The sequence below is a fragment of the Melozone crissalis genome, unplaced genomic scaffold (assembly GCF_028551555.1).
Source record: "Melozone crissalis strain CALT ecotype California unplaced genomic scaffold, PUWL_Pcris_2 ptg000029l_1, whole genome shotgun sequence".
Lineage (NCBI taxonomy): Eukaryota > Metazoa > Chordata > Aves > Passeriformes > Passerellidae > Melozone > Melozone crissalis.
This window is the reverse complement of record NW_026535807.1, coordinates 17,254,412-17,278,268: the sequence shown is the minus strand read 5'-3', so window position 1 is coordinate 17,278,268 and position 23,857 is coordinate 17,254,412. Positions and strand designations below refer to the sequence as shown.

General features: G+C 44.3%; 2 protein-coding genes across 3 annotated transcripts in view; one reads left to right on the top strand and one right to left on the bottom strand.

The window, feature by feature from the left end:
• Nucleotides 1-3,647: 3,647 nt before the first annotated feature.
• NOL8 (nucleolar protein 8) lies at nt 3,648-13,959 on the bottom strand. Of its 2 annotated transcripts, XM_054281166.1 has the most exons (17): nt 13,937-13,959; nt 13,289-13,471; nt 13,085-13,147; nt 12,241-12,319; nt 11,812-11,959; nt 10,939-11,007; nt 8,811-10,637; nt 8,411-8,527; nt 7,963-8,082; nt 7,556-7,640; nt 7,082-7,226; nt 6,497-6,580; nt 5,647-5,918; nt 5,311-5,437; nt 4,794-4,864; nt 4,065-4,147; nt 3,648-3,754 (listed from the first exon to the last, which is right to left on the bottom strand). In XM_054281166.1, the coding sequence occupies exons 2-17, from the start codon at nt 13,425-13,427 to the stop codon at nt 3,701-3,703; spliced, it is 3,483 nt and encodes a 1,160-aa protein (XP_054137141.1). In that variant the 5' UTR covers nt 13,428-13,471; nt 13,937-13,959; the 3' UTR covers nt 3,648-3,700. The 2 variants fall into 2 exon arrangements, with proteins under 2 accessions (XP_054137141.1, XP_054137139.1); XM_054281164.1 differs by lacking the exons at nt 3,648-3,754; nt 4,065-4,147; nt 4,794-4,864 and having other exon boundaries at nt 5,046-5,437; nt 7,082-7,223.
• Nucleotides 13,960-15,911: 1,952 nt separating this feature from the next.
• Nucleotides 15,912-23,857, top strand: part of CENPP (centromere protein P) — a 112,400-nt gene continuing 104,454 nt past the window's right edge. The window contains exons 1-4 of the mRNA XM_054280713.1: nt 15,912-16,048; nt 16,471-16,628; nt 16,981-17,069; nt 19,705-19,793. Coding sequence (XP_054136688.1) covers nt 15,912-16,048; nt 16,471-16,628; nt 16,981-17,069; nt 19,705-19,793 — 473 coding nt within the window. The remainder of the gene's footprint in view (nt 16,049-16,470; nt 16,629-16,980; nt 17,070-19,704; nt 19,794-23,857) is intronic.

Genomic DNA, 23,857 nt, shown 5'->3' with positions numbered 1-23,857 from the left:
TGGCACGGGGCATGAGCAGCTCTGAGGGGCTCAGAGCCTGCAGCAGCATCGGCCCCAAGGCTGCTCTGTCCCTGCCTGACTGATGGGCAGGGCTGGAGGCCTTGCAGAGCAGGGGCCATTGTGGGCACGGCTGTCCCAGGAGCTGCCCCCTGGCCCAGCTGGGCCCCACCTGGGCAGGAACTAGGCTCCCAGCCCCGGCATGGCCGAGCAGCTCCTGCCTCCCCCTGCCTCTGCTCTGATCCCCACGCTGCCTGCTGCCACAAGAGCCCCTGGGCCAGGCTGTCTGTCAGAGGGCTGCTTTGCCCTCACCTGGCTCCCTGCCACCAGGGCCCTCCTGCTTGCTGTCAGACATGGCGGCTGTCTCTCCTGCGTCGCAGTCCTCGTGGCACGTTGTCGCTGCGAGTGCAGATTCTCTCTGTCTAGGGGAGAAAGAAGGGGGGGGGAGTTTGCAGAACAGGCCCAGAGCCACGAGGCTCTACTCCCCGCTCAGGCCTGTGTGAGCCCTGCTCCTGTCTGCTTTCTCCTCCCGTTGTTGCGTTGAGGAACACCGCAGTGTCCTGGCTGTTCCTCCGCTGATTCTGGGAAGGGAGAGGCAGGTGAGGCTGCAGCACAGGCCCAGAGCCCCGAGGTGTGGGGCCCCTCTGGTCCCTGGGCAGCCACGTCCCCGCCCTACCTTCTCCTCCCGGTGTCAGGTCGCACTGACGCTCGGCCTGAGCCCAGCGTCCCCTTTTGTGGCCTTGGTGGCACAGGTCACAATGGCCACTCTGACATCGGAGCCGTGTACCCAAAATCGGGCAGCCATGGCCTCAGGTCCCTGGCAACCACTTGTGGTGGCCCCCTCGGGCACCGAGCTTCTGAGATGGGTCCGAGCGTTTGCTCAGGGTGGAAGCAGGGCCGGGACTCCTGCAGCAAGGGCAGGGTCAAATGCCAGGCCCTGGGGCAGCCATCCAGGGTGGCACTGTGGGCAGGGAGGTGCTGTTCAGGCACTGCCACGCCAGGGCTCCGGCCCCGGCCAAGGGAAATCTCTGCTCCTGCCCCTGGCAGGCGGTGGCCCAGAGAGCCCGTGCGGAGTCAGCTGCACTGCAGGGATTCAAACCCTGCTCTAGGTGAACTGATGTTTTCCTCAACACCTGTCTGCAGAAAACTAAGATGAACCTGATTTGATGCTGCTGCTGATCACCATTGGGTACAGGAGATAAACCTGGACACCACCACAGCTGCCTCCAGACCTCAGTTATCTGTCATCCTATGAACTAACAACTTCCACATTTCATATAAATGGAAAAATTAGTATTAAGCTTCTGAGAAAGGTCATCTTTTATACTGACTCTGTGGAAAGACAGAAAATGCACTGAGAATTTTGTGTGTACATTTGACAGGAGAGCTTGCAACTGTCCTCCACTCAAGTCAAATACAGGAAGATGCTTTTCCTACGTTATAGGAACTTTGCCAGTTTGGTCCGTGCATTCGTACTAGAAAATACATTGGAAAAAATCAGGAAGAGAAGCACAAACAACTCTTGTCAATTTTTCTCTTTCGTGTCTTTGCAAACATGCTCCTGGAAATCCAGATCCATGACTTCTAGAACAATCAGTGGCATCTCTGGGAAGCAGGGCAGGGGCTGACAGGCAGGGACACCCTGCAGCTGCCTGACGCTGGGCCAGCAGGAGTTTGTCCATTTTCCTGTCTCCATGGCAGAGCCACCTTGGCTGGGAAACGATCCCTTCACTGCTCTAGGAGGGAGGCGCAGCCAGTGCAATGCCAGGGAGTGCCTTTACCCTGGAGGCAGGGAGGAGGCAGAGGGGGAAGTTGGGGAGCTGCACCTGGGGCTCTGCAGGGCTCCCGGCCGGGGTTCGAAGCACAAGGAGCCAGAAGAGCTTGGCCGGACAATCCTGAGCTCTGGACACCTTGTCCGCAGCACCGGGAACCCGTTTGCTTCTCCAAGCCCTGGGCACTGCTCCCGTGCTGCTCATGCAAGTCACACACAGACACAGAGCTACCTGCTCTGTCTCAACCCTCTTCAGCACTGGACAGCACAACACAGTAACATGTTCTCTTCAGTACATGGTCTAATTATTAATAGTCCTGCAAAGACTCTCATTCAAAGCACACACACACAAAAAACCAAACCTTGGTACAGACCTTGCATCAACACAAAATGCTTGTTGCTGTTCAGAAACACAGGGCAGCACTTTTGGCCAATGCTTTTTCCTGCAAGATCTTTCAAAGGATTGCAAAAGTGACTTTGTTTGGCAACTTCTTCAAGGAACAAACAGGAGAGGCTTCTGAGTTTTTAAAGATTTATTGATTTGTTTTCCCTTTTTTTTTTTGGCATCCTTAGACTTATCCCTGCATTCCAGAAAATCGTGAAAATTCAAAAAAATATAAGGGGAGGTTTCTGAATTCTTTCCTGTTTCTCTCAAAGACTTTCTTGACGTACATACAAGGGACTGGTCCGATAACATACAGAGAAGCAGTGGTTTCCCTAACTGGACATTACAAGACAACGTTATAGACTCCACTTTAGTAAAACACTTCTGTTGCCAGGTAATTGCAAAGCCTGAAGCTCTTCTAGAGGCTTTTCCCAGTGCAACTTCATTAGGTTCCTCTCTGCTCAACTCTCGAGCCTGTCCAGGTCTCACTGAAGGGCAGCAGAGCCTTGTGGTGCCTCAGGCCCTGCTCCCAGTTCTGTCCCATCAGCAAACGCTGAGGGAGCGCTCCGTGCCTTCTGCCCGGACCCTGGGGAATAAGGCAAACAAGGCTGGGCCCAGCACGGCCCCTGAGCCCACAGCTACCTGAGTCTGGAGCACCCCTGTCCACTTCGCTGCCCCACTGTCCCTGAGCTGCCTCAGGGGCCTGGTATGGGAGGCAGGGACAAAGCCTTGCTGAAGTCCCAGCTGACACCAGCCACTGCTCTCCCCTCACAAGCCCAACCAGGCACTGCAGCACAGGTGGCTATGGGATTGGTCAAGCATGGTTTCCATTCCTGTTATTCCACACGCTTAGAGATGGCATCCAAGAGGAGCTGTTCTGTCTCCTTTCTGGGGATGGAGCTGAGGCTGATGGGCCTGCAGTTTCCTGGCTCCTTCTTGGTGCCCTTTTGCAAGACTGCAGTGATGTTGCCTTTCCTCCACTGCTCATGCCTCTCTCCGGGGCTGTCTCCTTCCCTGACCTGCTGGCAGAGCGCCCTGTGCCAGAGGCAGGAGCAGAGATTTCCCTTGGCCCCAAAAGGGAACGCTGGGCTCAGGCCGACTGTCAGTGTGACCTGACAACAGGAGGTGAAAGTAGGGCAGGGACGTGGATGCCCAGGGACCAGAGGGGCCCCACACCTCGGGGCTCTGGGCCAGGGGCAGCGCCCAGGCTGGGCTTGGCAGAGCCCGTCCGCTCCTGGAGGGCTGGGGGCACTGCTCTGGCCTGGCCCGGCCCGGCCCTGGGCTCCCTTGGCATTCCTGCTTGCCCTTGCATCCACCAGGGATGGGCTGCAGCTCAATGGCCCCGGCCTGGCCGCACACTCAGGCCTGGAGCCTTCCCGTGGCTCCCCAGGGCACGAGAGCCTCAGCCCCAGTTCCCAAACACGGCCCAACAGGCTTTGCTGATATTGATCCCTGTCAGAGCTTTGAAAGCATTTTCAAAGTAACCTTGCTTGGCAACACTTTCAAGGAACAAAAAAAGGAAAAGCTTTTGATCTGTGAAAGAAAATTTATTGTTTTGCTCTCACTTTTCTTTTGGCATCCTTGTGCTTCTTCCTGCATTCCTGAAAGTGATAAATATACAACATAGTATTAGAAGTTTCTGAATTCACTGTATTTCTTAAATACATTCATTACATACAGTTAAGTAGCTGCTGCTTTAACATACAGAGAAGCAGTGGTTTACCTGACTGGACAACACAACATGATGTTATGCACACCAGTAGAGTAAAAAATATTTGTAGTTGGTCGTTAAAAACTTTCAAGCACTTCTTGAGGTCCTGACTTAATTTTGCACGCACATTCATACCTGCAATCCCTCCCCACACTCAGCTTTCACCTAGACTTACCAGGGAACTGATGTTCCATACTCACCTCAAGCAATAATCTACGTCTGTCTTCCCAACCCTCTTTTTCTTCACTGAGCTCTTCAGATCTACAGAATAACTTTGGGCCTTCTGCACAACAGAAACGTCCAATTAATAGCCTTAAACACTTGTGATTGTGCTGCTGCTTCTAACAATCATGTCCAACACAGCACTAAAATCAGAAATCAATTCTCACATCCTTCCTGTTCTCCTGCCCCCACCACACCTTGGCTCCAGCAGAAATGTTCCCTACTGCAGCCTGGTGTGCTAAGAACAATCAAAGGCAGCAGCACTTTCCCTCAACATGCTGCAATCTCAATTGCACTGAAGTTGCAGCTGTTGCATTAGAAGCTCAGCACCAGCACCCCACATCTTCCCCCAGAACTGAGGCCTGAGCTGTCCATTTCAACACACCCTGTAAATCAGGCTGGAAGACTGCAGTTCACTAAGATACGCTAGCAAGAAACCAAAATGTCTAGGTAACCTGTCAAGTGACTAAGTTTTTGGTAAAAAGTCCAGATTCCTATTTGGTAATTGTCTGAAAGAAAAGAAAGCCAGAAATCTGCTTGACCTTTACTTTACCAGGACTTTTTCACGGGATTCTGCCACAACTTGGATCACAAGTGAGGGTGGCAAATTTTGACTTGAAAACTTGGATAACTAGGCAGCATTTTTTCCTCCTCACTCAATTCCATTAACAGAAAATACAAAAAGGGATAAAGAAATTCTGTCATACCTCTTAGGCGTTCATCGTCTTTGGAGAAGAAAAAAGCTCTAGCACTTTCTGTGCGTGGTAAAGAAAGAAACCTAGAAAATGACAAAGGGATTTGAACATCCTACATTGTACTATCAAATTCCATGAACACAAGTTAAACCTGTAGTGCTTCAGAGGAATGGCGTACATTGAAAAGCTTTATTCCCGAGGAACCGAATAGAGCTTTTTATTTTACAAAACTCTCTTTTAGAGAAAACTGACTGTGTCTTGGGCTTTTGGCCAAACTCAGTTTGGAGTTGGTCAAACCAAAATGACCCAGTTAATTTCTTGTGCTCTACTCTTTCTTTCCATATTCACATTCACATCCAATGGGCTGCTGGGAGTTTTGACTCTGTGCAGCACAAACGGATTTCCAAGATGACTTTCATTGCTCAGAGGTGTGCAACGTCAGTTTCCCATTCCCTGAGTGCTGCTATTAATATTCCCACAGCATCCAACTACTACAGCCAAGTAGACAACAAAGAGAAATGCAACTTGCATTTCTTGCTCCTGTTCCATTTCTGTCATCTCAGGCTCATCGTCACCCTCAGAACTGCTGTCCTGGAAACGTGGATCCTCTTGCCATGTGGCTTTTACCGGCTTTATTGTCCCAAGTGCATAAGGCTCTGCAATGACAACGCCAATAGAGAAAAAAAGCCAAAACCAGATTATTCCTCTACTCATCAGGAAAAATTCCTCCTTTCACGTGAAATACTTACAGTGGAGAAGAGAGATTTAGGAAGGACAGAATTTGACCCTGCCAGATTTTCTAAGCTACATCTCTGCTCCAGTATTTTCTACTTTGTTCTAGGGATCTCAGACATTTTGGTCTTACCTTCTTTGATGCCGAACTCCTCCGTGTCTCCAAAGAAGGAAAATTTGAAAGCACTCGTCTCCTGAGCAGCGTCATTATCAGGCAAAGTTCCCAAATGGTCATCTGGGGCAGAGTCCTGTGCATCCTCTTTGTCCCAGGGTATTTCCTCCGTCTTTTCTGGTGTTTTCTTTGAAGATCCAAACAAGTCTTTCAAATCGGCAGCAATGTCGTAATAGATTTTTTCAGACACTTGAGGCAGTGTCTCACTCTCTTCTTTCTTCCTTTTGGCTTTACTGAAATGAGATTATTCAAGGATAGCAACACAGCACACGTCCTTTTCAGACTCAGCTTCCCTAAGAGCCACCTTGCTCTGAATGTCTCCCTAAGCATATCCAAGCCCATTAAGGAGTGGTTCATAATCAAGGGTAAGCAGTGGGGAAACATCTGAGGTTGGAGTGTAAAGGCAGGAACAAGAGTCCTTTTTAATTAGCCACATCCTTAAGTGACTTTTCACTGACTACACGGTTACACAGAAATCAGGGTAGCACAGATTTCCTAATGTGATCAAATCTTTAGTATAGATTTGTTAAGCTTTTCCCACAGACCTGCAAATCTCCAAGTTCCTGAATTGACCTTTCTGACCTTCAGTGAGAACAGAAAATGGCATCCAGAAAGTAGATGGACTAGGAAGGAAAGATGACACTACATGTTGGTTTTAGTAGTCAGAGTTCCTATTATATCTTGATTTTAGCAACCGGAGAGAGAACTAAATTAGAATCAGATCAATCTGCATGGTTTCAAACTCAGTCTGTTGGTATAACCATCTTTCCATGGGAAGAAACACAACTTAGTTCCCAAGCTGTAATACTACCTCTCCTTTTCTGTAGCACTTGGTTTCCTTTCAAAAACTGCATGGTCCTCTCTTGTTGGATCATAACGGAGGGCATTAATATCTCTGCAAAAATAGAAAGAAAAAGAAACACCAGTGTACAATCTAAATGCCAAAATGAAAGCTACCTCAAAACTTTACAGTCAGAGCAAGATTCACATTAATTCCTTTACCAAACAAGGTCTGAATTGATCCAAAATGTAACTGGCAGTTAGAAAGCACCCTCTAGTCAGTGTCTGGGTCAGGAAACATATAAGAAGTGGATTTAATCAAATTGTGATGCTTCTGATTAAACACAGCCCTCACTTTTTTGTTATGTATTGAGGACCTGCACTTGATCATCTCTTGAGGAGCTACATAAATACAGCTATCCATACGGATGTGGATATATTTCTTCTAGTACCAAACACTGCATCGATTCAAATAGTCTAGTGGAGTAAAAAACCCAAAACAACACACAAGAACCCTTTATGCCCATCTTCCAAAATTCAAAGATTTCAGGATCTTTCAGCTTCCTTCCTAAGCCTTCCTAAATCTCCTTCTTTACTGACAGCAGATGATTCATACTTGAATTTCTTCACACTTGTGGCTGTTTTATTTGGCTTGGGCTGCTCCAGGTTGATATTCAGGAGGCTTCCCAGTATTTGCAGATTTTTCTTTTTCTCTGCAGCAAGCTCCTCTTCTTCATCTGCCTTTATGCTGTTTGTCTCTGCTAAGAGAAAAAGAAATACATTCTATTTACTCTGCTAAGCCTGTCATGTGGGATGCATAACATTTACTATAGCACTAGTAGAGCTCATACCTATGAACACATCACTTCCTTTTATCTTGAAGCTACTTGAAGGTTTCCTGCCTTGCACTGTAGAAAACCTTTCATTAGAAATGTCACAAGCCTCTATTTCATGGCAAAGTCAGAGCATTTATTTAACAACTGTGCAACCCTGCCACTGACAGATGCTCTACACAAGATCCCAGTAAAGCAAGAAAGGCTGCTGGAAGGTTCTGTGGCCAGTAGTAACCAGGAAATGTGATCAGCTTTACCTTCTTCCTCACTGTCACTCTCAAGGAATCGAGCATCCATTCGGAACCTTTCGTCGGTGCCAAAGCGAGATTGCAGCTGCAGGAGCTGAACAAATGAAACAGCTGCATTAAGCACTGGAGAAGAAAGTCATAATTCAGTAACTTTTTTTTTACTATAACAATGGCAACATACCCTTTATGTTTAGCTTTTGATGCCTTTCTCAGTAATTTCTTTGTATATGAAGATGACAGTGTCAGAGAAACTCCTCCCACTCCCCACCACACATTATGTCGTTCCTTATGGGAATTCTGGTTTAAGTTCATCACCATCATATTCAGCAAGAATGAAAAGACACAAATTATGTTCTCTTGAAGTGGTGATATGGAGACCTAGAGGAAAACTAAATTACAGTAATGGCTTCACTCACTTTTTCACCAGCTTTGCCTTCAAACTGGGGCTTAATTTTGAATCGCTCATCATCCGTATCCTCTTGCTCATCCTCACTGCTCTCAAACAGTCTGCCCGAAGGTTTGGGAGCTGCCTTATTCTTTGTCACACAAACAGAAAAGAAGAGAAAAGCAGCTGTTCACATCAATGAGACAATGTAAATCAGTACCAACTTTGTTCATGTGCTCTCCAGTTTAGCTGAAAAAGCAGATTTCTCGCACAACCAGCTCCCTTCCTGATTGTTGTGCTTCAAATCTTACCTGTCCACACACCTTGTACAATTCTGCTTTACAGCCACAACTATTGAGTTTAACCATAGGCAAAATACCCATGCAAAGGGAAACTCAGGTGTTACAATATGAGATAGTTTGGTATAAAAATTCAGCTTTCTGATTACGTCATACTGATTTTTTCCCAGTAACACTTACTTCTCCATGCCCATTTCCCAAACTTCCATCCTTTTTCAACACCTCATCCACTTCAGCTTCATCTTCCACATCAGAATCGAATATGATGTGTTTGTGCTGTCCTGCTGGCGGCCTGTCCTAGGAAAGAGTCAGCTGTCAAGTCAAACACATCAAATACCTGCTGTGCTCAGACACAACTATCTGAAAGATGTTTTCATGACACAAAAAGAGGAACCCACTATTCCTCTTGCAACTCTTCGGGTATTGCAGGGAGGGGTATGCAGCATTTTGTATACTCTGAAAAGAAAACTTGGCAACATCATTAGAAATTCCAGATTATGATTTTAAAGCATCTTATCCCACATGTAATTATTACCCTCTTCCTTGTATTGTATACTATTCAGGTAGAAGTTGTAATTACCAGATTTGAAAGAGCTCCTTGAATGAGTTTCTTCTGTAATTCCCTCTCTCTGTGTCTCTGTTCCAGAGCTGCCAGTCTCCTCTGGTTATCCTGGAGCTGTTTTTCTGTTGTACTGGGCTCCCTTGAGGCAGCAGCTCGAAGACAATGCTCCTTATCTTTCCGAGGGCTGGTGTTCTCATTCCCACCTTTATTACCTTCACATTCTGGGCTTTTTTTGCTTGTATTCCTCTTTAATGTTTTGGAAAGCAGTTTTGGGCTCTTCAGCTGCTGTTTAAGGTGCTCCTGGGCCCCTGCAGCATCACTGTCCATGTCACTGCTCCCATCACCATGATCAGTTCTGGCAGCAGCAGCTCTGTGCTCTGAATTTTGATCTTTGGAACTCACACCTTTGTTCTTCCCTTGCAAATGAGGCCTGGAACCAGGCTGAAGGCTCTGAGCAGCTGAGGAGGCATCAGCTGACAGTTCCTCATGGTGTTCAAAAGGCACTTTGTGTCTCTTTTTGCTGCTGACTTCAAGTGAACTCAAGGGATGGTCCTTTGGCTGATTTTTAGATGACTTCTCCTCAAAATGAGATGTACAAGCTTCACCTCCCAAACTTTCTACAGACTTCTTCTTTAAGCCAGTGCTGTCCTTACTTGACTCTTTTACACAAAGGGACCCTAGTCCTCTGAAGGGCTGGTATTTCAAATGTGAATTATTCTGTCCCTTGGAGCTTTCCTCCACAGCATCCTCCTCCCCTGCTAAAATATCAGCCAGAACATCTTCAGGACAGATGTTGTTTTTTTTAACTGCAGGGTGAGATTTAGAAAGTTTTGGTTTATTTACAGTATTACCCTTGGGATTATCTTCAGCACTGGTCTGACAAGGACTCTGTTCACTGCCTGACCCCTCTACACGTGTCCCAGTGTTTTCTGTGGCCAGTGCTTTTAAGTCATCCAAGGTAAGGTCTAGGCGGTAACAGTTTTGCATCATGGACTCATAATCAGAGCTGGTTTCAGACTCTGAACAAGAGCTGTCACTGTCACATGTCTCTGCTGTACTCTGCAAGGCAGCAATTCTAGATTTTTTGCTTTTCCCTTTTCCTTCAGTGTGTTCTTTTTTTAAACTACAAGGTTTCAGTGAGGAGCTTTTTACCAAATCATGTTTTTTTTTAGCAGATATTTCTTTATTTTTCACCCTCCCCTGTTTCGAGTCTTCTGGAGTTTTACTTTCAGCAATGATTTCATCTGTATCTGCTGAATCATAACCATTATCACATTCCATTGCCTCTTTTTCTTTGTTACTTCCTTTGATAGCTTTCTTCATGGCATCTGAATTGCTTAAGGACCAGTGGCTACTGTATTTTAATTCAAAATTATCCCCAACAATTTCCAAGTGCTCACTTTCAGTCTCAACATTTTCAGCTTTCTGTCTTTGTGCCTCTTTCTTTACCATTGCTCTGATCTCCTCTTCAGAATCAATGTCACTATCAGAAACACTGCTATTATTTTTGGCTGTAACTCCATTAGCACTTTTAGATATTTTCCCATCCACTCTCCTTGCTGGAGACAATTCCAGCTCCGCAGCAGGTTTGGGTTTTGAGCTTTGCCCGAGCTGGGGTGAGTCTGTGTGTCTGGGCCGTGAGGGGCACCCAGAGGGCAGAGCTGCTCCATCCAGGGGCTGCCTCCGTTTCCCTGGAGCTTTCCTGGGGGATTCCCCTCTCCTCTTCCTGCTGCCATCCCCCCCTGGCAGGCTCCAGGTGAGCTGGGCCACAGGGGCTGCAGGTGCCAGCTCTGCCTCCAGCTTCCTCAGGTTGTGGCAGTACTTGGAGGGGTCGTACTTCACCACGTGAGAATGAGTTAAGGATCTCAAAGGTCCCAGTTCTTCCAGCACACCCAGGGCTTTATGAGGAGGCTGAATTCTGCAGGGAAGGACAGCAAAGGATCTTTCCTCATGCTGTGAACATAAGGCTTTAAGCTACTGAGTGCAGTGTGAAACAACTGCTCAAGTCACACAAACTTACTGCAGGGTTTTCAGAAAATTAAGTCTGACAGAGGGGTAAAAATTAGGACTGTCAAACAATTGTTTTCCCATGTGACAAAAGAAGGAAGGGAATTGTGTTCAAAGGCAAACAATCAGAAAAGGATATTTTATTTTTTTGTTGATTCCTGAGGTGCAGGATAGGCAAGACTCTGCCAAATTTTCCAACAATCCATTTCTGAAAGAAAAACAATCAGTGTTAAAAAAAGGAGTAGAAGTAACTCTGAAATAAAACAAATATTTATTCTTGAATAAGAAAAACACTAATAAAGAACCACATGTGATTAATTCTTTTTTCTTTATTCTCTATAGTGAACCCTACCATGCAACTTGACCAGCCTTCTCAAAAACAAAACAAAACAAAACCAACCAAAAAAAAAAAATTTCTACAACCTACAAATAAAGAGACATAATAAAGAACTAAATTTCTTTACAAATGCTGTTTTCAGCACCGTGTTTCTGGTTTATGAATTAACAAGGGTACCTACAAAGACAGGATCACTATTATTTTGCTCTTTTCCCCCTTCTCACAAAAAAAAAAAAATTAAATCCCTCCAAAACCACTCTGTGCTTAGCAAACAGTTTTGAAAACTGTGTAGTAAACATCAATTTTGTTGCCTAAATTTGCATGGGCAGACCCTGATCCTGTGCTGAAGCCCAACCCAGCCACCAAAAGCTGTGTGGTGCATGGAAATAATTCCCTTTAGAAGCTTTTAAGGGTGACACAAGCATATTCCCAGTATCAGTGAGGAACAGGGCAGTGGACAGTATGACCATGATCATTTCCACTCATTGCAAAGAATGACAGGAGCCCTCTCCTGTCCACACACGAGCTATTTCCTCAGAGTACTTTCCACAGCTTGGACTGACACACTCTTAATCATGAAGTTTCTTTACATAAATCATAAATTTGGCATGAATTTAGATGCAATAAGTTTGGTTTTTGCTGTATTATTTCTCTTGTACATCTACCCCACCATACCTTGTGGTCTGGCACCTCTGTACCTGGTACTGCTCTCATGTGGAAGTCCACAACTCCCTTTTGTTTCAGTGATTCCAACAGGCACATTTGGTCATTTCTCTGTGGTTTTTCTTTCTGCAGCTTTGCTTCCTCCCTCTCTGTGGCCAGCCTGTACCAGAAAGCACATCACCCATGGAAAAGGTGCAGGATTGGAGGTGGCAGTGATCCCCTCCCACAGCACAGCAATTCCCCCCCTCAGGGGATGAACCCCATCACCTCTGAGGGAACAGGGATGCAAAACCTGTTCCAGCATCAAAGGTAAAGCAACAGCCCAGAGAATCTATCAAAACTGAAACAGTAAGAGTGTACAAAATGAAACTACAGCCACAACATTATCAGATAAGCAGAAAAAAGGCAGTTTTAGCAACAACATAAAATATTGGTTTCTACCTGTGCAAAAAGCTTTCTTTGGCCAACTCAATTTGCAGGGTCCCCCCTTTCCATTTTGTTTTATTTAAAACTGACATGCCTGCAAAACAAAGGTGGGAAATGAATATTTTCTACATCAAAAAAAAGCACTCACAGAGTTCACTGGGCTTCCTTGTATGACAGCCTGAGGCTCCCTCAGCATCACCTTGTACCTGACCCTGCACGGTCAGGGCTGCATCTGAAAGGGCCAAAATCCAAATAAACCAGGAGGTGTACAGCCAAAGCTGAAGTTCTCCCTTCAGAAGTGCCCAATGCAGCATTCCCCAGAGCCAGGGCACACTGCAGAAGGAGCTTTACATCAGCTCTCCTTTGGGTGTCCTCTCACAGAAATCAATTCCAGTGTTTCATAGATCTGATGAAAGCTCATGAGGCACGAAAGGCTTAGAACAAACAAAGAGGGTGCCCAGAGCAGCTGTCCCTGGATCCCTGGCAGTGTCCCAGGCCAGGCTGGACAGGGCTTGGAGCCCCCTGGGACAGTGGAAGGAGTCCCTGTCATGGACTCATCCATCATGAGATGATCATTAAGGTCCCTTCCATGCAGACCATTCTCTGAGGCTCTGAAACTCACAAATCACCTCCTTGAGCCACAAGGGATCTTTTCCATCTGCTCACAGCAATTTCTGAAAACTTCAGCAAAGCAGCTTCCACAAAGCTGCAGCTTAAAGAAACTAAAATCAACCTGACAGGAAAATGAAAGAGGCTCTACCATGACCACAGCTGGATGTGACAACGTGAGATGAGCTATCAGCAATGTAACTTGGCTCAAAAACATAGCTGAAAAAAAACCACACAAAAAAGTACTTACACTTTTTCAGATCTGCATCAGAAATGTTGACACTGATGTAAGCAAAAGTTTTCGTAGGATTCCCTGATCAATGACAAACATTAAGTTAGTTTGATGTAGTTTCATAATTTCCTTTAAAACTGAAATGTCTCTAAATCAAAAATTCCATTTCATGCTCCAAACAGAAAAGCAAATAACTTTTAAAAAGTGAAAGAAAACCATTACCCTGATCATCTTTCCTGGTAATAATCTCTGCCTCCAAAACACGCCCAAATTTGCCAAATCTTTCTTCCAGCTCAGCCTTGGAAACCGTGTGGCCGAGCCCTCCAACATAGAGACGTTTGGAAACCTGCTCCTTCTCCATGCTGCCAAAGCACGGTGTCACACCGGAACACACCCTCTGTTCCTCTGCGGGGAGACAAAACACTTCAGCGACACGCAAATTAACGCGATTAGAACAGCGAATCGGGGACAAATCAGTGCATTAAAAACCACGAAGAACCTTAGGGGTAGAGCACTCCTTGAGTTGCTGTGGGTAAGACAGCAAACCCCGCGCTGCTGCAGGAAACCGGAGCTCACGGTTTTTTAAACCATATAACTGAATGCTACAACTGAGCCATATAAATGTATGCACATACAGCATAAGAGCCGATGCACATACAGCACAGAGAATAAGCGCAAACCGCTCTTCACAATATAACCCAAGGGTTCCTTAGGGTGGGAACACAGCCCACAGTCCAGCCCTCCCCTCCCGGGAGATGCCGAGGGACCCCCGCCCTGAGCGACCCCCCGGCCTGAGGGACCCCCCCGCCCTGAGGGACCCGGGTCCCGGCTGTGTCCCCGGTCCCGTCTGTGTGCCCGGCCCGGCCTCACCGCCGCCATGTGCGAACCTCGCAGCGACACCGCTTTACCTTCCCCCCCGCAACTTTTCCCAGCCCTCACTCGAAAAAAAGGGTTCCGCCTCCTGGTGCCGCTGGATTCTGATCGGGCGCTCGCCTCCGCTGGGTTCCTGTTTCCGGCCGGTCAGGTGTGCTGGGAGCACGGGGGCTGGGTCCTGTGGCAGCGGACGCTTTGAAAGTGACAGACCAGGAAGAAGAGCGGGAGAGTTTTCCGGGTCACGCGAGCAGAAATTGATGGGAACAAGGGAACAGCAGACAAAGCAAGGTTTTTTTACTTTTATTTATGATAGAGAGCTCGGGAATTATCCGCCAGCGCCTCCGCTGTTCGACAGGGAGGGGAAGGAAGGCGCGGCCGGCGCCACCCGCTGGGGCAGCAGCTGTGGTAGCGCCCGGGCTCGCGAGTTGGCGCGCGGTTCGAAAAGTGCGGGGCGCGCGCGCCGGGACTGAGCGCTCCATTCCCCTCAGAGCCCTCAGCGCCCGCTCCCATCGCTCACTGCCCTCCCCTCAGCGCCGGCTCCCACCGCTCACTGCCCTGCCCTCAGAGCCGGCTCCCTCCGCTCCTCTCTCAGGGCCGGCTGCCGGGGCTCCCCGGGCTCCGCACTGCCCTGCTCGGACACCCGTTCCGCCCCCGGGGCGCCTCTGTCACCCCCGAGCCTCGGCGCGGGTCAGCCCCGGCTCCTTGGGCGAGTCGCGATTTCAGCATCGCCCTGCGAGGGTCCGAAGCTCCGCAGGGAAGCAGCGGGCACGGAACGCGCCGGTTCGGTTCTCACAAACGCTCCAAAGCGCTTCCCAGCTCCTCCTGGGGCAGCATAAAGTCAAATACTCGGAGTGTAAACGGGCAGGTACGTAAAAATGTGAAAGATGTGATATTAATGCACAGATACTTATAAATATACACGTGTGATATATAAGAGGAAAACTGTTTGTAAAAGTTCTGTTTTACTTGATTCAAGTGTAGGTATTTTTTTTTCTAGATATAAAATCTTTGAAGTCATAATTAGTGTTTGAGTCTTCTGCTGCCTAGTGAAATCCTTGAGTTTAAGTAGCTCTAAGTAGTTTATGTCACCTGTTACTGTTGTTAAAAGAGGCATCAGCTGTCCTGGGGTAACATTCTGGCTGTGGTAATGTTTTCCTTTTTCACACCGTACTCTTTATTGTGACCATGACTTTCTTCACCATATCCAGTTCAAAAAAATCTGGTGAGCACTGGATGATTATTTAATTGCATATGCTTCCTTCACTCACATAAAAAAACAAGTTTCTAAAGTAAAGCATGCTTTCAATGTTGTTTTCTTATGTGTGTTATAAAGGCACTGCTTCCTAGAAAATAAACAAATAAAATGTAATTTCCCCCTCATCCCCTTTGACTGAACAATGTTAGTGTGGAACTTGCACCCCACATAGAGCAGGGGTGGTTTAAAAACACACAAAACTAAAAGTTGGGTTTTTCCTGGTCAAGGTATTGGCACATTAATTCTGAGCTGCATATATCTTCTGCACACTTCTGAATGTGTTGTAGCTAGGCTGAATGTCAGATTATTATTTTTCCTGAAAACTGAGGTTTATTTTTTAGATTATTGGTGAAACATGTTTGCAGTGAGTGTCTCTGTACTGCTGCTTACTCTGTGTTAGGAGCAGCTGTGCCTGGTCTGCCCAGGTGAGTCGTTAGGGCAATTGGCCAAAGCTGGGTTCTGATTGCAATTGGTTTTTACCTGTGGAGCCATTTGTTGTTCTATTACAGCAAATGTAAAACAGCTGAGTGCACTCCTGGATCAAATCATGACTAATTAAACAGGTTCTTAAAGCCTTTGACTCCATCAGATCCCTGATTTAGCTTCTGTCTCTGCAGTGCTCTGTATCTTCAAGCAGTTGCCTACTGTTATGTTTGTGATTTTGGAAAATTGATTGTTCCTGAGAAAAATCCTTATTTTATGCAGTGATTCTGAGAAATGGACGAGGCTGTTTTTGAAGATTATGAAAAGGAAATCCAGGCACTGGAAGAAGAAATTAGGCTGCTGACAGAAAAGTACGAAGATATGCGACAAGAATCCGCCTTCTTTTCTGAGGAGGAGATACTGAAGGCAATGTATGCTTTTTTTTTTTTCATTTATTAGATTAACAGAATTTCTTTGTCAAAATTGTTTGGGATGTTAGGACTTTTTAAATGTAAACTCCATGGATAAAATAAGTCACTTATATGAGTACAGGCATCTTAGCTCCCTTTTCTTGGATGTTTTTGCACATATCTCTAAGTGGGCATTTGCACCTGCAGACTTGGAGTAAAAGCTGTGTCTACCTGGCAGTGAATGGAAAGCGTTTATGTAAGTAAGACTAGGTTTATTGTTTCCAGCAATGTGATCCAACTGAAACTTGACTGCTTGGAGACTGATTTGGGTCTGAAAACCATCAGATCCCATTACTAATGCCTTTTATTTAATAATATTGCTGTACCCACATGTTAGGTCTGGATATTTTTCCCTTTTGATTTTATTTTTTTTTCCATTCCAGAAAATCACTCCAAGAAGAAACTGAGGGAGAAACCAAGGGACATGAATCTCCATCAGACCTGAAAGCTCAGCTTGAAAGTCTAGAAACAGATCTTGCATTTTTAATGGAATTTACTGGGTTTCATTTCACAAGTCATTCCAAGAAAACAGTGGAAAAGAGTAAGCAGTGTTGTGCCCTTTACTGAGCATACTGGTTGCAGTTCATCTGCAGACCCCTCTTCTAATTCACTGTTAGCAGAAGACAATTACTTTGAAATACAGTAAGATTTGGTTCATTGACAGAATAGTTTCTGAGTCAATATTGTCCTTTCCTTCATGGGAAAGGGACAGACTACTATTGTGCTTTGCACAGGGGGAAAGTGGAGTTTGTTGGTGGTGTTTTTGAGCACATTAAACTTCTTTACATGAGGAGTGGTAACAGTGGGTACTTTAAATATAACTAAGGGAAGAAATGCAGTAGTTATTGAATAGAAGTGTAATTGATTGTTTTGCTAACTTGGTTTTATAACAGCTCAAAACAAGACAGTGCAGAAGCACAGATTATCAGGGAAGTGTCACTCCATACCTTTTCAAGTGAAATTCCAGCTTCTTGAAATGCAGGTAAGGGTCAATGTAAGCTTTAAAAAAAAAAAACAACTACCAAACAAAACTTCAAATGGACCAGTATCACTGCTTCCTTTTCCAGCTGAAACCTTCAATTGTTTAATCTGAGTTTCAGTGTGTTCTTTTGGCTCTTTAACATCTGGAGCCAACTTAGGAATTCTGTGTGCATCTGAGCAAGGTAGTTGATGGTAGATAGAAGGTCAGGTTTAGTGTTGAGCCACAAAGTGGTTGCCATAGAATTATTTAGGTTGGAAAAAAACCTTCAAGATCAAGCCCAACTGTTTACCCAGTACTGCCAGGTCTTCATCCTGCTCCCTGCAGGATGCTCTTGCAGCCTGACACTGAGGTGAAGCCCTGGGAGCACTTGGTGTCCTTCAGCTCTGCCAGGTGCCCACTGGGGCCTGACCCAGCACAGCTTTCATCCCTCACAGCACATTCTATTGTCACATACCTTATTCTGGAAGTTGGAAGATGCCACATGTTACCTCTCTGGAAGGAATAGCAAAAGCTAAACCGCTACAAACTTCAGCAGCTCTCTTTGTTGATTTGGGTTTGGTTTTTTTTTTCTTTTGATTATTTGTGTGTGCTTGGTTAATGTGAGTAATCATTGCAGCACTGCCACAAGTTACACCAATGATTGCAGATTTTCTGGGAGGGAGCTCTTTCATAAGACGCTATTCTTAGCACAGAATTCAAGATGCTAAGCAAAGGAAAACAGCTTCCACCCTAATTTGCAATAGCATTTTTCTAACACTTGTACTTTGTAATGGTACTTCTAACATCATGAAAACTTGATTTTTCAGCTCAGCTTTAAAGTTGTTAGGTTTTTGGTTTTTTTAATTTGATGAGATAGGACTGAGAGTGAACAGTAAAGATGTCTTTCCTATTCCATATTATGAATTTGGGAATTGAATATTTAGGTAGCCCCACATGGATTTTTATCCTTTGAAACTGCAAGAGTTCAGCTGAATGAGCAACCGCTGAATTCCATTTGTGACTTAAAACTTGTGATCTTCATGATGCCTCTTTACATTTGCTTGTCTAAAACTGCATTTAGAATGTTTCTCAGCTGCATCTCCTGCAGCATGATGGCATCTTTGGGGTTCAGAGGGGTTACTGGGTGTTAAATTCACTGCTGATGGTGTTGGTGCTTAAAGCCGTTGCACCACTGAGCGGCAGCACTTGGCTGCCTAATGTCTCAAATTTGGGCTACTTTGAATGCTGATGGGATAGGGAGTACCAGGTGTGTACATACTTAAAAACCCTCACTTCAGCTGTAAAAGTCTAATTTTGAGCTGATTTTTGCATGATTTTTTTTTTGCTTGCTGGAAGTACATCATACATACAAAATAACCTGTCCTGACATTAGCATGGACCAGGTAGTGCAGTTATAATCAGTTTGACCTGTCCTGAGGAACAAAAGCTGTTCTTGGGAAGTGCCCAGCAGGTAACAGGTCTGTTGGTATGCACAGAAGGTCAGGAATAATTTTTTCACACTGTTAACTGTAGCTATTTATTCTGGTAGTGAAGTCACAATAGAGTTAACTCAGCTTCATGATATTATTAGGAGAGGAGATGAGCTTGAAAATCGGCCAAAACAAGTCTGAGCCTTTTGGGAAAGCAATCATTTAAAAAGAGTTTCTTTCTTGCCCAAAGATTCCTTTTAAATCTTTTTATTTGGCCCTACAAAGGCATTTTGGCATGTCAGTAACCCCTCTATTGGCACAACAGTCCTAAGGTGGCATGTTAGCTTGTGACTCCTGGCAGCTTCTCCACAGCTCCATCCCCCTGCTGAACCTTGTGCTCTAAACCTGAAATGATTTTTCCTGATGTCATTTAGTACATCCACCAGTCTCTGTAGTGCCTGGCTGTGCTTTTTCCATCTTTAGTGATGGCAATGTCAGCAGGGCTTCTGTCCAGGCAGCACAGGGGCTGCTGAGATGGGTGTGCAGCCCCCTCTTGCCATTCCCATCTTGTAGTGACTTGGTAAAAGAAGTTTAAAGTGAGGCATTTCTATGCTCTTCAGACCATGATTTTAAGCTTTTTCATTCACTGTTATCGTATCCATTGCTATGGTGTGCTCAAGAATGCATAGAAAAGAGAATTAACTTCTTTTGTGGCTTCCTTTCTACTCTGACCACCTTTTTTCATTCTTTTACAGCTTATTAATTAATTTAGAATAATTTTATTATCCCACACATATTTCTGAGTAACAGCAATTGTAAAAAAGGACAATATTTTGACACAAAACCATAAGGTTTAAAATTAAAAAACCAGCACAAAATGAACAGATAAAACCCTACATGTTAATTTTCCGGTATATGTGGCAGCCCAAGGTTGTGTTGGAACATGAGAAGAATCTTAAGAAGTGGGATTGATGTGAAAAGAAGTAATGAACCTTCCTTAATAACTCAGGTGTTATTCCAAAAGCCTTGTATGGATAATAGTGCTACTCTTGAAATGAAAGAAACTGTTCACACACACAAACTGTAGTTTCAAAAATGCTATTTTAAGGATTATAGTAGTTAGCATTAATATCTACTTTTTTCTATATTTTTAGATGCAAATATACACAGTTTTCTCCTCACTTGAGCAATTTCTAAAATATTTTGTTGTTACTTCTCCAATCTAGAAGGATGAGAAAGTGTCTGCTGTTGTTAGTGATCTCAGCATCAAGATGGAATCCAGAGAAGATTCAAATGTGAGCAAGTTTGTGTCACGGTAAGATGGAATTTTTTGTTCAAGGGTAGGTATTGTGTGGGATATGGGACAGTAAATGCAGTACTGACTTTTCATGTGAATTGCTGGCAGCCAGTGTCTTTATGTGATGTGTCCTTAGCCCAGCCTAAACACTTCCATCCCTTTCTGTATCCTGGAGAGAGGATGGCAGGCGTGTGATTTTTAAGATCTGGAAGGACCTTTACAAATTCGTGTTATGCAATTGTTCCTCAGATTCTGTGTGAGCTGCTCTGTGGGTAATGCCTGAAATGCACATCCAGAACCCCTCTCCAGTGTTTGCCTGTTTCTGATTCTCAGCTCTCAGTTCTATTTCTCTTATTGGCAACAGGATTTATTTCACTGATATCTTTAAAAAATGTGATTTAAAAACATGCACTAGTGTATTTGTGCAATAGCTTAAGAAAATTAACATACTAAAACTTAAATGTATGAATGAATGCTGTTTCTTATTATTTTCTGGAGTATGCCAGCTTCTTGTGGTAACATGAGGAGTAAATGATCAAATTATTTGTCTGCAGCATTCCACTGAATTGTGCCAGCAAGCTGTTCTGAGAACAAATCCATTATCACTGAGTCATTGATTTAATTCTTTTTTTTCAGTTGCTTCTTTTGTTTTCTATTATTTTTTGATCTTGGGGAGGGAGAAGGGCCAACAGGGGTCTGTTGAGTTACCTCAGGCTTCAGTAGTCTCTACTGAAAACTGTTTTATTTAAAGGCTTTGAGATTTCCATGTAAATCTGCTAAAGCTTGTGGTGAAACTGGGAAGAACAGTTGACTGCTCTCAAGAAGTGGGATTTAGAAGAGGAAATTGCCCTGTTTTATTCATGGGTATTTTATGACAGCAGAAGTGTATTGGAACTTCATAGTCACACTGGAAAGGAATGTGTTGAAGTAGTGGCAGAGTTTATTTCATCCTGGCTGGAGCCCTGCTCTCTTTCCCCGTCTCTTCTCCTGTTCACCTTGTGCCAGTACTCACAAATAAGCACAAGTTTTCATGAATGATAGGAGATGTCAGCAAAGCAGGCAGTGCTGTCTCCTGAGTGCCACCTTGGCCTTGTGCCTGTGGATACCCCTGCAGCCAATAGGATCAATGGGGTCAGCAGGTTGAAAAATCCTTCTGGGGGTAGGGAACAACCCAAACTTGTTCCCCCATAACACCTTCAAATGTCACATTTCCTGTGTGCCCTGTGCTGTGCAGTGTGAGGCACTGAGCCCATGGCTGATGCTGGCAGGACCTGTTTGAGATCATCCCCTGCTCCACTGAGTCTGTGCTCTCCCTTCAGGCCCTGTTCTCTCAATCCCCTTGTTGGGCTACTCCTCATTGCTTTTTCCAAGTTGTAATCCCCTCATGTCCAGTTTCAGACTTTTCCCAACTAGCTCTTTGTTTTTTAGTCTGCTCCTGAAATTCCTATCTCTTCCTTTCTTTTCCCTCCATTCCTGACCAGCTGAGTCTGGTCTCCTGTTATTTTGTTCATTTCCAGCCTCCCTACCAGTTTGTTTTCTTCTCTTGCTTCCTTGGCCCAGTCTTGCCAAATCCATTGTCTAGTTCTGTTCTGTTTTGTCTCCTGGCTGGAATTTTTTTCTTCCCTAGTTTTAAAATTTTTTTTGGCTATGTTTTTTTTTTTTCATAATACATGCCAGAAAATGGTCTTTAAGAACAGCAGAGTTAAAAACCTGACATTCAGTTCCTGCTATGGAAGAAAACAAGAATGATAGAGCACTTGAACAATATGTTTTTAAATGAAGCAAAATTCAGCAGTCTGCAGGTACTACTGTAATAAATAAATGGTACATCTCTATACAAGAATTGTACATTTTTTAAAAGTGGGTATATTTTAATATAGTTTCTTAATTAGTTTGTGACGATAACAGATGTATGCAAATGAAATCCCAATATTTATTTGTCTTTTTTTGGATTTCACATGTCCCCTTTGGTTATCACTTCATTAGTGTTGAGAACCACAACATCTAAAGAAACTCTGTCAGTCCTTTTTCAGACTTGACACCCCATTAATTGTTGGGGGAGTTACCTTTGCATGGGTTGCTTAGGCACATAGAGATTTTAAGCAGTATGAAAATTGCTCTTTCTTTTTACTAACTAGTTAGAATCTGTAAGTCAGAGTGCAGGATTTAGAAAACGTGCATTATATTAAAGGCTGCATGGGCAAAGTCCCTTGCAAATGAAGGGAAGCAGGAATTCTCCCCCCAGCTTTGAGCTATGCTTTGGTTTTCTATGCTAATGTATGAAGTCTTGCATCCTGCAGTGAGTTAAAATTTATTTTCTCCCTTAAAATACATAAAGGAACACATTAAAGGAGGGTTAGCTACTCTTACAACAGGTAAATTTCCTATGTACTTCTGTGTTTTGTTGATATTTTGTGAAAGTGTGTTTGGATGGACAGCCCATGATTTTAAGCTGACAGAATTAGTCTCTGCCTGACTATCCTTTTCAGTGGTTTTGGATGACTTCTCTGTAGCATGGATGTTGGCATTGGAGACAGGTGTTTCCTGCTCCAAGTGGATTTTTGTAATGCTGAATTCCTTCAAAATAAAAAAAGACTTGAATTTTTACCATCCACGCTCTTACTATCTTGTTATTTTATACCATGTTTCCTTGGTATTTCAACATCTGGTGTAGCTGACTTCAGGAGGAGGAATTAGGCTAATTTGGGCTAATTAGGAATTAGTGCTTATGGGCAGATTCAATGCTGTGAGAGTTCACTCAACTGGTGAACTCTTACTCCTTTGCCAATATGCATTCACATAGAGCTGTTCTTGCCAACAGATTCCCCTTTCTAAACACTGAATTCAGCTTTTTATTTTGAATTTAGACAGTGCTATGTGAGAAAAGTGCATCCTCAGATATATTGGTTGACTAACTTCTGCATTGGAAACTGATTCTTTGAACTTCTGCCCAAAGCTTTTTCTTTCTGTTGATGACCCAGCCTTGAAAATTATCTGCTGCCTCACCTAAAAATGATTTTGAGGCAAAAAAAAAATAAACTAATAACCATGCTAAACCAAGGCCACAGTGTTTGTGATAGCATTTTAAATAGCCTAAAGGTGGATTTTATAAACACTGCCAAGTTCTTCAAAAATAATTCCAAGTGTGTAGTTTGGTACCAAAGCTTTGTGTTCCGTTTTCCATGAGTGGAGATTAAGGAAGCCCAGAGCAGTTTGTGTGGGATCTGTTCTCCAGGCACGGATGTGGGCAGTGGCTACCAAGGCCCACAGTTCCTATAGAATGTACATTTCAAGGTCTACTCAATTCAGAGCTGTGGTTCAAACCAGCTCCCAGAGCAGGGCTAATGAGCTATTGTGAAGCAGTGTCTGTGTCCTTCCAGGGACTCACTTCTCCCACTGCTGCCAGCATTTTTTTCATCTTGGCCTGATTTTGTTGGCAGCTGTGACCGCTCTGGTAACTTCCTTTAATGATGCTGTTCTTTCCAGGCTGGGATAAAACTTGTTTGGCTTTTCTTTCACATTTTCAATATCTGAATGACCTTAATGTATTTTTCCCAGTTTCTTTGTGTAACTGGTTAAGGTTTGCTGTTCTGTATATTAAATAGAGCAGGATTGAAAACACAGCTCTCCCTGGGAAGGCTGAACTGACTGGGTAATCCACTGTTGCAGCCATTCTGTGAATGCCTCAAGTCTGAAAATCCAAAAAAGAATAGCTAATCTCGGGATGTTAGAAGTCAAATTTACATTAGAATTTAAATACTCTAACTTCCTGAAATATTCTCAAACATCAGTCAGGTATCTTCCTCAGTCAGGTTTTGTAAACTTGTAAAATCCTATATTAGTAACCAAAATAAATATTTGTACTTCCAAAACAGTGTTTGCCAGGTGTGTTTTGATGATGGCTAATAGTCTGTGGCTCATATCAACAGTGACATGAAGCCTTTCACCCTTATGTTTAAATAATTGTGTCACTTCAGCTTTCCTATGTGGTTTTTGTGGAGTTCTGCATCCTTTGCATTCTGGCTGCATTTGTGCAGTGAAAACTGCACACCCATTATGGGTTTTTTTCCCCAACAACCCTG

Coding starts and splice junctions, on each gene's coding strand:
- NOL8 (XM_054281166.1), bottom strand. CDS start 13,427: ATGGAGAAGGAGCAGGTTTCCAAACGTCTCTATGTTGGAGGGCTCGGC. Junction 6,581..7,081: donor ACAAGTGTGAAGAAATTCAA/GTATGAATCATC, acceptor CTATTTTTGCAG/AGATATTAATGCCCTCCGTT. Junction 4,865..5,310: donor ATGGAACAGGAGCAAGAAAT/GCAAGTTGCATT, acceptor GTCATTTTCTAG/GTTTCTTTCTTTACCACGCA.